Here is a 14357-nt window from a genome sequence, read left to right on the forward strand (position 1 = left end):
TGTTAATAATGTTCTGTTATATTTAATATTATTTTTTTCCATTATACATAAAAAGTGAGTAAGTGGATGTCGCTCTGCTGTACAGAAAGTTACAAGTGGGTCACTGTAATAGATGGTGTTAATTTGAACTCAATGATATAATATCATTGAATACTTACGAAAAACGATTCTGAGCAGAGACGGTTTTGTCAACCAAAGATATTTTATATTATTATTATTATTAATAATACGGTAGCATTATTTCGACTTCTTATCGTGTGAACAGACATAAAAAAATAAAAATATAAACACATAGTAAAATCAATGCATTCATTGCTCCGCTCAGAATCTAAAACTTATGATTTTATAACCATGTTAGTTCGTATTATTATTTCTTGTTAATGAGTTTACAAACTGCATTATTATTTATAAAACAAAATAGTTTGTTTTGTATATTAGAATATGATATAATTTTTAAATATTTTTAATACTTTTGTATATTATTCCCAACAGGAGTAAAAGTTCTAGCCGGTCGTCAACGCCGCCTCCTTCGTTCACGGAATGTCAAGAACGACCCGACGGAGAACACGAGGAAGGATCAGAAATGTTCGAAGAGCCTGTAGAGGAAATAGTAAGTATCCTGCCACTGTGCCATACCTCTCATATAATATGCAAATTACGTTATCGCATGGCTGTTTTGACACTTGGCGTGTTTAATGTAACATTAACCTAATTGGATTGCTGGCTGTCTGTTATATAGCAAATACGCCTCTCAGTTATGTCATTGTACCCGGGGGAATAAAATGACGTGTTATTAGCTAGTGCATATCATTTTCATCAAGGGCTTCGTATATTCAGTATAACCAGACTAGTCCTGCAATTCGCACTAAGTTCTCTATACGTATGGGCATTGTTGTTTTATATTCATCGAATCTTGGATTAATAATTTTCGAAATGGTTATTGTCAGTGAATGTAATTAAATAAAAATTCGCAATGGGGTTGTTTAAAAAACTCTTGTGGCCCAGCTCAAGTCAACATTTAAATTCTATCCCGCCTCCGTCTGTGTGTTCGTCTAGTCGAAAGCGAAGTAGAAGGGATTCTGTGTCAACGTCTAGTAGAAGACATAGGCGCAAAAAGGTCAGTTTTGTTTAACTTGATAGAAATTGCTGATGTGCATAGTACTAAGCACTTTCTTATACGCTTTTTACAAATGTTTTGTAAGACTGATGTTTCCTATTTGTTGTAACAATTATCCATCACTTACTTTTTAAAAACGATTTCATATTTTCAGATTTTGAAGGAATTGAACCTTATTATGGTGGTTAGTATACTAATCGAATAGGCAGTTTTAAAATATTTTGAAAATGCCAGCATGAAATACCTATGTAACAACTTGGTTTTCACTTACACAATTGATTAGTTTTAAATGCGAAAATGTGTTTTAACTTATATCGTTTCTTATAAAGATAAAATTTAATAAAAAAAAAATAGTCGTGGATTCCGCATTATAAATGTATGAAATAATCATATAATAGGTATATAATAATACATAGGTTATATCGTGTATAAAACTTATGAGTAAGGACTAAGAATAGTTTGAATTTAAAAAAAACGTCGAGTATATTTTTAAAGTAACTAATTTATTTATTTAAATGTACCTAATTGAATATTACTTGCATGAGAAACGCGCGAATATGGTATACCTCACGATTTTGTAATAATGATTGTAAGTAACTAATTTCGTAGGTATCGTTATCTCGTGGAACTAAAAGGGTAGACTTTAGAAGGTTGTCTCTCAAATCTTAACAAGCCCTCTTTGCCAATATATTCATTTGATTAGCTATCTATATGTACTTAACTACAAGATATAAGGTTACACCATACTTATAAAAAAAAATACAGGCGAACTGACCTCCCTGAGAACTTTGCTTACTTGCACACCACTATTGTTATCTTACAATAATGCTCTAATTGTTAATGGATAAACTAATTGAACAACTGACTTTATTCAGTGATCCATAAAACATAAATAAAGATCTCGTTTTTTAGATTGGTATTCATTAGGATTTATGATGTATATTATTGTGTACATACGTAAATTATTTTAAATGCAACAGGGTGAACACTACAACATTTTATATAAAACGCTATGTAAATAATTTAATGTAGTTATGTATGAAATAAACTCTTATGTTAGAATTAAAATTATTCGTATTATATTGGCTTAAAAAATCGACTTTTATGAAAAAGAGAAATGAAACTGAAACATAATATTTGTTAAACTAAATCTCAGTGTATCACTAACGATGAATCTTCTACTTCTAGGGCTGAAGCCTAAAACTAGAGTAGTAATGGAATTAAAGTAAAATATTATTAAGAATATTCTTTTTTTAAACTTTCATTTTTATAGTTTTGTTCTTTTTATAATACAATAATAAAAACACTAACGCCCGATTGATTTTCAAGTACACAATACTATTTACACCAATGCAGTGCATATTGCATGTTTCCGGGCGTTTGTGCTAGTTGTATAAAAATGATTTATGTCGATTATATAATATTATTTGTGTACAATAGAAAATCGAAAATATTTTATAATCATTGATTAAGTAAATATTTTTTTACTTAATCAATGGTATAATATTATAATAACAATATACATGATGAGGATCGATTATAAGGGAGCACACGAGTTGCGTCCCGTAAAAAAGGTATTTACGAATTGCGTCCCAAAAAATCGAGAACGTGATTCATGTATTTTAATCAAGGGTTCTTAACAATAATTAATAATGTTAATAATCAAAATGTCACTTAGATCTTTTCAAAATCAATATAGTCCATAATATAATAAATAATAATAATGTTAATAATCAAAATGTATCTAAACCAAAAATGTTGGTTAAATTAAAATATTCAACCTCCCCCCCCCCCCTTAGACATACACTTGATACTATTTATTATGGTTTTGTTTGGTCGGATCGTTTTATGGTTCTTTTGTTATATTATGTATTTGGTATCGAACTTTGGTACCTATACAAGCTTGATTTTAGAAGACATCATCATTAATTTAGATCATATCGTATTGAATTTATGTATGTCTGTAAAATTAAAATTTAACTAACTAATTATCATAGGTGCAAATCGCATTAGCCCCCCAAAAAATATACAGTTTTTTAGTTGTTTGGGATCGAAGACTCTCCACTCACATAGATGTTAAAAATGTTAGCCCCCCAAAAATGTTAATGGATTTTCTCCTATGTTAATTATTATTATTAACATATTATAAAACCGTCAAAATGTAAAACACGAAATTTGATATTTAAAATCTAAATATTATTCGTTGTTGAATATATATTTCATAAAAAAAACTTAACAATTAAACTGCAGTTAACAAAAATGATGTACCTATCAAAAATTCCAAAATTGTTTATATATTAGATTTATAAAAATATAAATGTACATGTTAATAATTTTTTAAATAATTATAGTGAATTGACTTTCTGTTTGTGCGCTTGATAATGATTAATGATTATTTTGAAAGTGTTTGAAATAAAATTATCAACCATCAAATACTACTAGATAATAAACTCTGTTGTTATTCATTTGTCTCCTAAAATTCGTTAAAACAATAATATAATATTATGTTCTGTTGTCACTGGTTAATCATCGGTTTTTAATACGTTGCTTTTATAATTTCTTGGTAGCCGTTAAAAATTTAAATATATAGAACCGTCAGACCAACAGTTTTAACGTTTAAGTTGTTATATACTTTGTATGTGTAAAAAGTGGCTACTAACCGGTTTATATATACTGCTATAAAAGTGGTTTAAAAATGTATAATCCATTGCCAATGCTGCCAGCGCTCACTTGCAATGTTTTCGTTGGTATTAAAATAGACTTTACGTAATTTTTAATTTTTTTCTTCTTAAAAATAAATAAATTATCGTGAATAATGTCCATTTATATTTCATATAATAAATAATTCTTGAGTACTTTATGTTTAAGACTTTTATATTTTAATTCAACTTGTACGTACAATAATTATAATACAACTAGGTAATACATGATAACTGCGACGACTGGTCCGTGAAACAAGTAGTGGAAAAAATGTACATCTTAAATTCGTCTGTATATAACACAATATAACAGTACCTCGATATAGGCTAGTATAAATTACAAAATAGTATAACACTTTTGCTATCTTTTTTCTCATTAAAAACGTTTGCGAACCCCGGTGGACACTATAGACACTCACACCGGTCTCTAGTAACGACATCATATAATATGATCCAGCGTATACGTTTCTTTTATCCAACACCCGTAAATAATGGCATAATCAAGTTGATTTTTCCAGTCGAAAAACGACGTGTATATAACGGGTGAAATCGATACTCGTATCATGCAATATGTATTACAAACAAAAAAATTATAATGTTACATCGAAAAACGTTGGCGTTCCGATATGTATATAAAATATTATTTGTTGTTTTATATAAGCCCGAGGGTCGTAATTTGTCTATCGGTTTTTATACATATAGTACCTATACCGGTATATAGTATATATACCCGTAAACAACCTACGTTCATGAATTTCGTATTACACGATTTCTCGCACTTGCAGTAGCCGAGTTAGGTTTGTCGAACCACTCCAGAGTGGACGTCATAGGCCATTTAGTAAAATTTAACGCCGGATACAAATGATTACAATTTACAATCGCAACCCTTCTGGGCCCTCGTTACCTATAAAGAAAATCATTTATCTACACCATAACTCCCCTTATCATTAGTTAGTGGGGATCTGTCATCTTTCGTGAGAATCGATATGCGTATGTAAGAAGTTTACCTATAATATAATATTCTAATCTGTGAGAACTTAAAAATCGACTGTACTCATCGTCCGTTAAAAATATGCGTCAAGACATTTCATATTCAGAATTACGCTGAGCTGAACTATAATAGACGTTTTACGTCCCGTTGCTGGGTATCGTGGCAAGGTATATGTAGTTTTCCTAGGTACAAATCGTATTAATATTATTATTATTATTATTATTATTATACTCGTTCTACCACAACCCTAGCTGCAGTGGTCAGTTTCATAATAATTACGGTTTTCAATTAAAACTCTACGACTTTTTCGGTTGTGTCTTAAAATATTTGTTCTTGAATCGACAAAACCAATTAGTTTAGTACTTAGATAGTATTTAGATATATTTTAAAATAAATACAAAAAAAAATAAATCGTAGTCCTGCATACGCACACTACGTACAATTATACAATTTATCATTATCGCGTGCCCGCGAAGTTAACCACCATGGTTCGTGGAATACACCTTCTAAATTATAATACTCTTCGAGAAACTCACGAGGAGTTCGTTGTTTTGTATACAGCATCTTCGTTCTGTTTTTTTTTTTAACTATATGGTTTTCGGAAAGTTTTTTGTGGTGGCTACGACGATGTTACGCGTATATTACCGCTGCGAGGAAGAACGATTATAATCGAAGGAGAAGAAGAACAACAACAACGATAGCAAGAGGACCGGAATCAGTGTAATAATAATAATATTGTTTAGAAAACTGATGTAATACCCCGTTGGCGAGTCGTGGCGGGCGGGTGCTCACATTATTATTGTTATTATTTCGTGATCGTCGTTAATGTCTGTTCGAGCCGAGCGCGTAATGGACCGTCGTCGCGTTGCCTCCGACATTATATTATGTCGTCGTTCGTCGTAGTAGTATGCTGGCCAGCGCAGCGTGCAGGTACCTACAGGTTACGGTGTAATATCGTAGACGTACACGCGTCGTCGCGGTCGCGGCCGGGAAGTGGACGTGCCGCGGCACCGCATTCCTCGCTCCCCGGACGGTGTAGGGCGGAGCGAGCTCGCCGAGCTATAGCAAAAGACCTTGAAGGCTCACGCAGACAACCTTCACGGCGGAACCGGACCCTGTGGTACGCGCGTTGTCCGGCAAGAGCGCGCGCGCATTCGTCCGAGCACAGTGGTGGGGGCTTACGGCGGCGCGCAGTCACTGACTCCTGCCGCATCCCCGCCCGGCGGTCGCTACACGTCTCCCCCGTCGCGCGCCGTCTTCCTTCCCCGTAAGAAATCTGACGACACGCACATAATATCCTTACCTGCCGCTTATTTTTTACTTTTTCGTCACTATACAGTGTTATATATACATCATAACACATATAAATGTCTATTTTTCTTCCGAAAAATTACCCGTCAACATTTCCAATTTCAAAACCCCACAGACCATAACCGTTAAAAATAAAAATCCAATTCGCACGATCTCGGCGAGACAGACAGAAGTTCGCGACGTTTTCCCAAAAAGAAACACCACTACTCACACACACTCACTGTAAACGAAGCTCGATTGCCCGTTGCAGTGTGGGTCTGTTATCTGTATGTGCGTATTTTGTTTCTCACGTGTATAATATTATAATATTTCATACATAATAATAATATTATAGCCGAAAGCCGATTTTGTATAATACGATAATACAATATTATATATAATTTATAATATGATTATTCATTATTGTGTGGTACGCGTTTACAAACGCGCGTGATACTGTTGTACGCACGCGCAGTACTGCTTGTTTTTAAATGCAGTCGCCGCCGCCGTAGTTTCCTCGTAAGTCGTAACCACCGTCGTGTGTTTGAGCGCGCTCCCGCCGCGAACGTGTGCGTGTGTCCGCGTACCTGTTGCTGTGCGCGCCGCATTCCGTAACCGCTCAGCCACCCGATCGGACGTCGGCTGTCGCCGTCACCACCACCTAGCGCTTAGGAAATTCAAAAAAAAACCGACAACTACGCCGCTGGCGTGTTTTGCGTTCACATTTTGTTTTTGTTGTTTTTCCCGATCATATCTCTGTTTCCTTTGACGTATACACCATCGATACGACAAGTGCGTCCGTTTCAGTCGTTTAATCGTGCGCGACCGTAACCGTCGTTTTCGTGCATATATTATATTTTTTATATATAAAAACCGTTTTTGCATTTGTATTCAAAATTGAGCGTTTGTGCGCGTCCGGTGTGTTTCTCGACCCCCGAGGATGTTATAACGGGTCGGAAACGTCTTGCAGCGTGGACATGGACCACAGGGAATACGGGGAACGCGTGTCGCCGCCGCTGCCTCAGCAGCAGCAGCAACTACAACAACAACAGCAGCATCAGCAACAGCAACAACAGCAACAACATCAGCCACAGCAACACTTGCAACAGCAGCAACCGCAACAACCGCTTCCGCCCCCCGCCAACCACACCGATCAGGTATATACCTTGCCCGGCATTTTTTCTGCTGTCTCCATAATTGTCTCCCTTACGCATATTTCCGGGATGTATAGTGGTGTGTGCTGTATTTAGATATATATTTATAAATTATTAAAGGGTCTCTAGACATGGGTGTGGGTTGCTCAAGTCCAATTCGTCTGTTGTCTTCAAAAATTAGGGCCGTGTCTTAAGGTTTTAGTTGTCTATTATATAATAAAATATATTATATTTATGTATTAAAATTATTGTTTGTGTTCTGACTGTGTAGTCCTATAGTTGTACCGATTTTCATTAATCGTTGATTCAGCTCAACATACCAGTTGTATTATATAGTGGTTTCTAAAGTATAGATTTACAAAATTGATTATAGCACAGAGACAGAGTTTCCGTAGTTCATAAAAGTTAACTAATATTTATTAGCATTATCTAACTTAGCCGTTAAATAATAATGATGAATGTTTACATGTTTAGGTTTTACTTTTAACGACAAAATAATGATTGCATCGTATCATAATATATTAATGTAACTGCTGTATACATTATTGTTGTTACGTGCCATATTTATTAGATATAATTGAGCGTAGGAGAACGGGATAACGTACATTTCCGAACTTACGTTCCTTTCGTAATATAGAACCCAAACACCGAGTGAAGTAATGTTGGCGATAATATACTACTTATTTCTACTATAATATTATATGTACAGGTGCTTTTGAATGTTATATATGATTGTATACGATTATACAACCTAATCGTTGATGTGATATCTTAAATCCGACTGAATCCCATAGTAACGCCCAGTCCGAACACGTTATAATAACATATACGTGCGGATAACACGTATATTATACACCTGTTGTCGGCCGTCGATAGGCTCGAGGGTAGTAAATTAATTACACCCCGTCGAAAAGTACATATGAACAGGTTTATACTGTACATAAAGAAGACTTCATCATATATCATTGTGTGTTATTATATTATTCTTCATTCAATGGCCACTGCGGACTATTCGAATCTGTGTGTACCTATACTAATGCTCTCGGGCCGATTATACCTTTGTGTGCATGCATCAATCCTGTGTCGGTTGGGGTGGCGTTATAACTTATAATACATGTTTCAGGGGTGAGTACACGCGTGATTTAAATAATAGATCGTTTTTGTGGATGATATACGCGATATTTCACGAGTGGTAAGGACAAATTTCTTGGAATCCATCCTAATCGTATGCGTAATGCACTCAGACACTCAGTATTGCCGCGCTGATCGACGAACACACGAATACACGATAGCCGATTGGTACACGATTTCTTTGGCACCAAGTCAACGTCGTGAACATTGTATATAATATATAATGACGTATAACCACAATATACTTAACACCACGTCGATAAATACTTACGGCGCAAAATGGAAATGAACGATATCGCCACTTTCAATGTACATATTTTTATACGCACAGCGGCATGCTGTTGAAAATCATCTATATAGAAATATTATCCAATTTTGTCATATACAGGTACATAGATTATGCGTTCCGAGTTCCGGCACAATATAATGCGGCCTTCTAGTGTTCCCCCCACCCCCCGACCCCCGCCCCGAAATTACTCGGAACAATATACTTGTACTATAGCAAACAATCTGTATATTTCACGAGCCGAAATTAATTTACGCCTGCGGTGAACGGCTTTGTTTCAACAATAGTATAATTTATATTATATGAAATTATTGGGTAGTTTCCATAACTCTCGAACACGGATAATTTTTAAATACCTATGTAAACTGCTATTTTAGACGGTTGGCGCATTTTTACTGTTGATTAAAATAAAATAGTGAACAGTGATACATTATACAATTCAATTATTGTTAAATAGGTAGTTGATGAAAATTACTGCGGTTCATAAAATAAAACCGTATGAACTCACCACGTGTTTTCCAAATCACAAATATACTTGTTTCAGTACAATTTATACGTTGGTAAATTGTATTGATAACGTTGTCGTTAGGAGAATACGTTTTCGTTGCACCTGAATATGCTTAAAATGTAGAATTCTATACCGTAGATACAGATGTATAGATAGCCAGATAGGCAGTTTTGTCGGTATTGTTGAGATTGTTGTCCCCTGACAAAAAAAAAGATTAGGCGTCTGTATTTTTTTTCATGATTTTACCTGCGCTCAAGACCCCCCCTCCCTCGCCTTTTTGTCGCGTCGCTATCGTCAATATTATATTATATCGTAATAATATGCTTGCCTTCGCCGTTATCGTGATCAGTGGTCCAAATAACAATATGACACCGTCGTCAGTCCCGTATGTATCGGAACTTACAGTTTTTTTTTTTATATATATCGCTATTTGCGATATAAAATATGTCGCCTATACATAATTATGTATATAAATATACAATATAATATTATATTCTAAATTGTGGTCGTCCGGCGTTCAGTGAAAGAAGCGACTAGTCGACGAGGGATAATAGACCAGTTTTGTGTTTACGTGCGCACAACCTGTTGCGGGGCATGCTAACTATCCAATTCCACACCGCATTGGACGACGAATCAAGTCGCATACCTTTGCTATTTTATAACCGACTTTTAAACAATGTTAATACTTTATACTAGCTACGTTTCCCGCAAACGTTCTTCTTCGGATTCACATTTATTTTATTTTCTCTTTTTAATTTATGATTTATTTATTTATAATTCTAATATATTTTTTTAATCGTTGTGATAATATTGTGATTTTTTTCTTCCTTTTTTTCTTGGGAGAGGGAATTCGAAATGGCTGTGCAATTTTATACTCTGTGGTGGTGATTCATTATTTTCGATCGTTTAGTCATACTCTGATGGGTTACGGTCATAGTCGTGGTCGGGCCATTTGATTACATAATATTTGAATTTCCATTGTATACAGAAAACATCCCACGCACGAAGAATTTTTTTTACAATATTTATGTTTGAAGATGCCATTTGTCAGTTTAGTAGCCGTACAGTGTATACTGTTGTAATAGATTATAATTATAATTATATAGTTATAAATATATAGTTATAATTCAAATCTGCAGTCGTAACTGGAAGTCGATGTTCGGATGAAATAAATGTGGAAATGCTTGCATGTGTTCAAAATTCACGATGTGCGTCTTGTGTGTATAGTGGAATTTAACGGTTTTAATTCAAATATTTGAATGAAAATAAAAAAATGACATGTAGGTGTAAAATTGTAAAACAGTATTATACCATCGGTGTTACCAACAATTGTTTTGATATTCTGAGCCAACGAAACTATTGGTTTTATATACAGTAAAATAACTTAAAAAGTTTCATGCCGCGTCTTTGTGTAGATTGGAATTTGAACATAGCCAGAACTTATTAGTTTAATTTTCAATCTTCTCAATTTTGTTGAGAACATTTTGAAAATCAGTAAAAATTTTATTCATTAATAAATTCATATACAAAATCTTAATCATTTTTATTCAACCGAACGCCCTTGCTCAAAACCGTTTTTCGAATGGAATGATTTATAACTCATTTGATAAATGTATATACACAACAGTATTGTTAAAATTCAACTGCATATAACTCTGTTTAAATCATTCTAACCTCATTAACCGACCCTAAGTCAAGTTTTTAGATAACGTCGTACACGTTTTGTCTTTTAGAGAGTGCTGCAGTAGTAAATATCTATAATATAATACGATATCTGTTTGTTTTCTAAGCGTGAGTGCTGACTTACATACTTACATACGATATTAATGCTTTGATTGTTTATGTCCCATTTTACATTTATATTAACATATATGACGCAATGTCCAGTGGCGTTATTATCGGCCTAAAAAGTGTATAAAAAACGAATAAAAACGTGTATTAGTTGATCTTATTTCTTATATCTTTTTTTTCATTGTCGAAATAATTCATGAAATAAACGGTCCAATTTGTTTTGTGCTGCACTTATCTGAAACGCGTATGGTGATTTTTTTCGAAGATTGTGAGTTCGCGCCGTGACAATATCGTGTGCCGTCATACGATCACGATTATACCTTCCGCTTTACTAAGTAGGTTAAACGTTATGCGGACAAGATGGTATATTAATATGTATACCATCTATACCGTAATGGGACGACAAAATGTATATTTTTTTCTACGATATTGAATAGTCTTATTTGGCTACTAGGTCAAACGGAAGGAGAATGTACTATCATAGTCATTACCTAGTTGTTTTGTATTTTTTGGTATGTTCTTGTAACTATCACAAATGACTTAAGCAAAATGTAAGCTTGGCGGGTTGTCATAGACCTAACTGTAGTTTTTTTCATAAATTTAATGAGACGCATAGTTACTATTTATTATATAAACTCACAATATTTATATGACAATGTAAACACAGACACAAATTAATTATACTAGTGCATTTTTTTAAAATAATATCCTGTTATTTACGATGGTCGTTCTGAAATTATGACACACAATTCGTAAGTTACATTTATTACTATTTGTGTTAATTAAATATTGTTCAGTGTTAAAAACGAGCGTAATGCGTTTGGACGAATTTTTAAAAATTGCAATGTGTTTGGGCAATTTAGCATAATGTGGTTGGGCGAGTGATTTTAAAACATTGTAATGTGTTTGGGCGACCTTTTTTTTAGTATATTGGGATGCTGTATTTTATCAATCAATTTCCCCTTTCATTTTGACAGACTTGGGACTGTCTGAAGTAAAAATATTATGTAAATATATAATAATAATATTAAGTTTAAAAATTATAAAAATAGTTATAAAATTAAAAAAAAAATATATTTGTTTTTTTAAATTTTTTTCCCTGGGAATTTTACGCCCATACGTTGTATATAATCTAAAATCTTAATTTCACCTGACATATACTTATCCCAGCTTGTTTTTAAATATTCTTGTTTTTCTAATATGACTTTTCGTCGAATATTGTAAATATTTTTATTTATAGCATTACATTTTGTGTTAGTTTCTACTTGAATTTGTTGTAACACATTAATTACTTTATATACATTTGTATGCGATGAATAAAATTGAGAATTATAATGTGCATGAAATGATTCGGCTCCATTTGTCGTGTTTGGATCATTTTCAGGTTTCCTTGCCTATAAATAAGGAGGAAAAATAGTATCCTCTGTAATATATGTATCAAGTATATAATCTGTAAATTCAATGCTATTTTGAGTTTTTGGAGCAATTGACATAAGTTCAATAAAACCATCGCCTACTTCGTTGGGTGGTAAATATGGTAATCCAAAAAAATATTTAAGCCAAACACCAAGTTCCGAATTGGTACCATCTTTGGATTTTTATCTTTTATATTGCTCGCTCAAACACATTATAAGAAACTCGCCCAAACACATTACTTTTATTATGAGCGAAAAAAGGTAATTCGTCCAAACGCAGACCGCCCTTAAAACGGTCCTAATTATTATAATAGGTAAATTGTAATGTTATAATTTATTGTATTTATGTAATACCTATATAATCGCAAATGTTTACATTCGTATCATTTTATTTTTATATCGCTAATTCATTTAGTGACGCGATATATACTGATAAAATTAATCCACGCTAAATTTTAACCCATACACATCGATCAGTTATACACCATACATGAAACTGTATAATATATACTGCAATTTCTTCCTATAACGTTCATCCATCCGTCTACAAAGAAATGCCGGCACGTATAATAAGGAAAGTATAATAAATAAATACAATCAAACAACTTAATTTTATCGTTTAGCTCTATATTAGCACAACAGAGAATTATGACCTATTAAAATAAAGAGATGCTAATAAGTAAATATGGTAAATATTCAAAGCTCCAAATATGATTTGAGATTTTGCTAGTATTTATTTAATGCATTTTTATTAATAAAAAAACCACTCCTATATTTCTGTTATTCAACAAAAAAATATCTACCAGACGTGAGATTTTCACAATTTAAATAATAAATCAATCTGATACGGAGATGTCATAATTGATTTTTACGGAACGTACCTAACCCATAATACGTTCTAATCTGCGAGTTTAATGTTCATTGTTAAGCTTAATTAATTTCTACCCAAAAGTGTAAATAATATTATGTAGGTAGTATAAATATAGAATATAGATACCTAAATAAATACATTTTCGTGTTTGCACATTAGGTACCAAATAATATGTGTAACAACTTGAATAACGTATACAAGGTGATTAACCAAGCCTTCTCACTCCCATTTTTCATTCAATGAATTTATTAAAATTGCCCAAGGATCAAATAATTTTAAAATATTAAGATTTTTATGATATTAAGGAGTGTTTTGCTGTGATACAATCTTCTTTTTTTTCAAATTCAAACAAAGTTATTTTACTGTAAATAGTTAAGCAGATGATTTTTTCGGAAATGTTCATGTATCTAAATCATAATTCGAACGATTATTTTCTGAGTTATTAAAATGTATGTACTAATAAAAGATAATAGTCCTTACTAATAGTTTTACAAAAATATAGATGTAGTATCCTCAATAATCCATGGTATAGGAAAATTTTTACAAATTCCAAATTATTGATAGATTAATATTAATAATTAAATGTTTCAAATCATTTTATATCCCACCTAACTTCCTAATCCATTATCATGATCCATTGATCCATGAATCTATATTCCTAAGTACACAAACTACTGGTTCAAATTTTGATTTAGATTTATCAACATTTTCAAAAAAGAAGTTGCAGTATCACATGGTAGGTATACAAATCTTAGTATTAGAAAATATAATGTTTCTTAAGTAAACTTAAAAATTCCAAAAATCAGAATTTAAATAAATTCATTGTTTAAAGAAAATTTGACGGTGAACATATATATATTATGCTTACGTCATATACTTATAGTTAATTTAAATTAAGTTACTCATATCTATATGATGCTTATAAGTTATACTGAATCATCCCGTACTGTACCATATTATGTAGTACTTAAGTAGTAACCCGTTCGTTATTGTATTACTGTATTATGTAAACCACCTGACCGCTGCAGTATTCTTGACGCTCAATTAATTTGTATTTTATGTTAATACGATCTAAAAAAATATTTTTGTTCATTAAAATACGTA

At 32.8% G+C, this 14357-nt stretch overlaps 1 protein-coding gene across 4 annotated transcripts in view; it reads left to right on the top strand.

The window, feature by feature from the left end:
- Positions 1 to 14357, top strand: part of LOC132948236 (tight junction protein ZO-2) — a 42899-nt gene that overhangs the window by 8590 nt on the left and 19952 nt on the right. For 2 of the 4 annotated variants that reach the window (XM_061018625.1, XM_061018624.1), the window contains exon 2: positions 493 to 610. In XM_061018625.1, coding sequence (XP_060874608.1) covers positions 493 to 610 — 118 coding nt within the window. Of the gene's footprint in view, positions 1 to 492; positions 611 to 851; positions 1118 to 5622; positions 7255 to 14357 lie in introns of those variants that run through there. The other 2 variants (XM_061018627.1, XM_061018626.1) reach the window with 2 other exon arrangements.

This window comes from Metopolophium dirhodum, chromosome 7 (assembly GCF_019925205.1).
Source record: "Metopolophium dirhodum isolate CAU chromosome 7, ASM1992520v1, whole genome shotgun sequence".
Classification (NCBI taxonomy): domain Eukaryota; kingdom Metazoa; phylum Arthropoda; class Insecta; order Hemiptera; family Aphididae; genus Metopolophium; species Metopolophium dirhodum.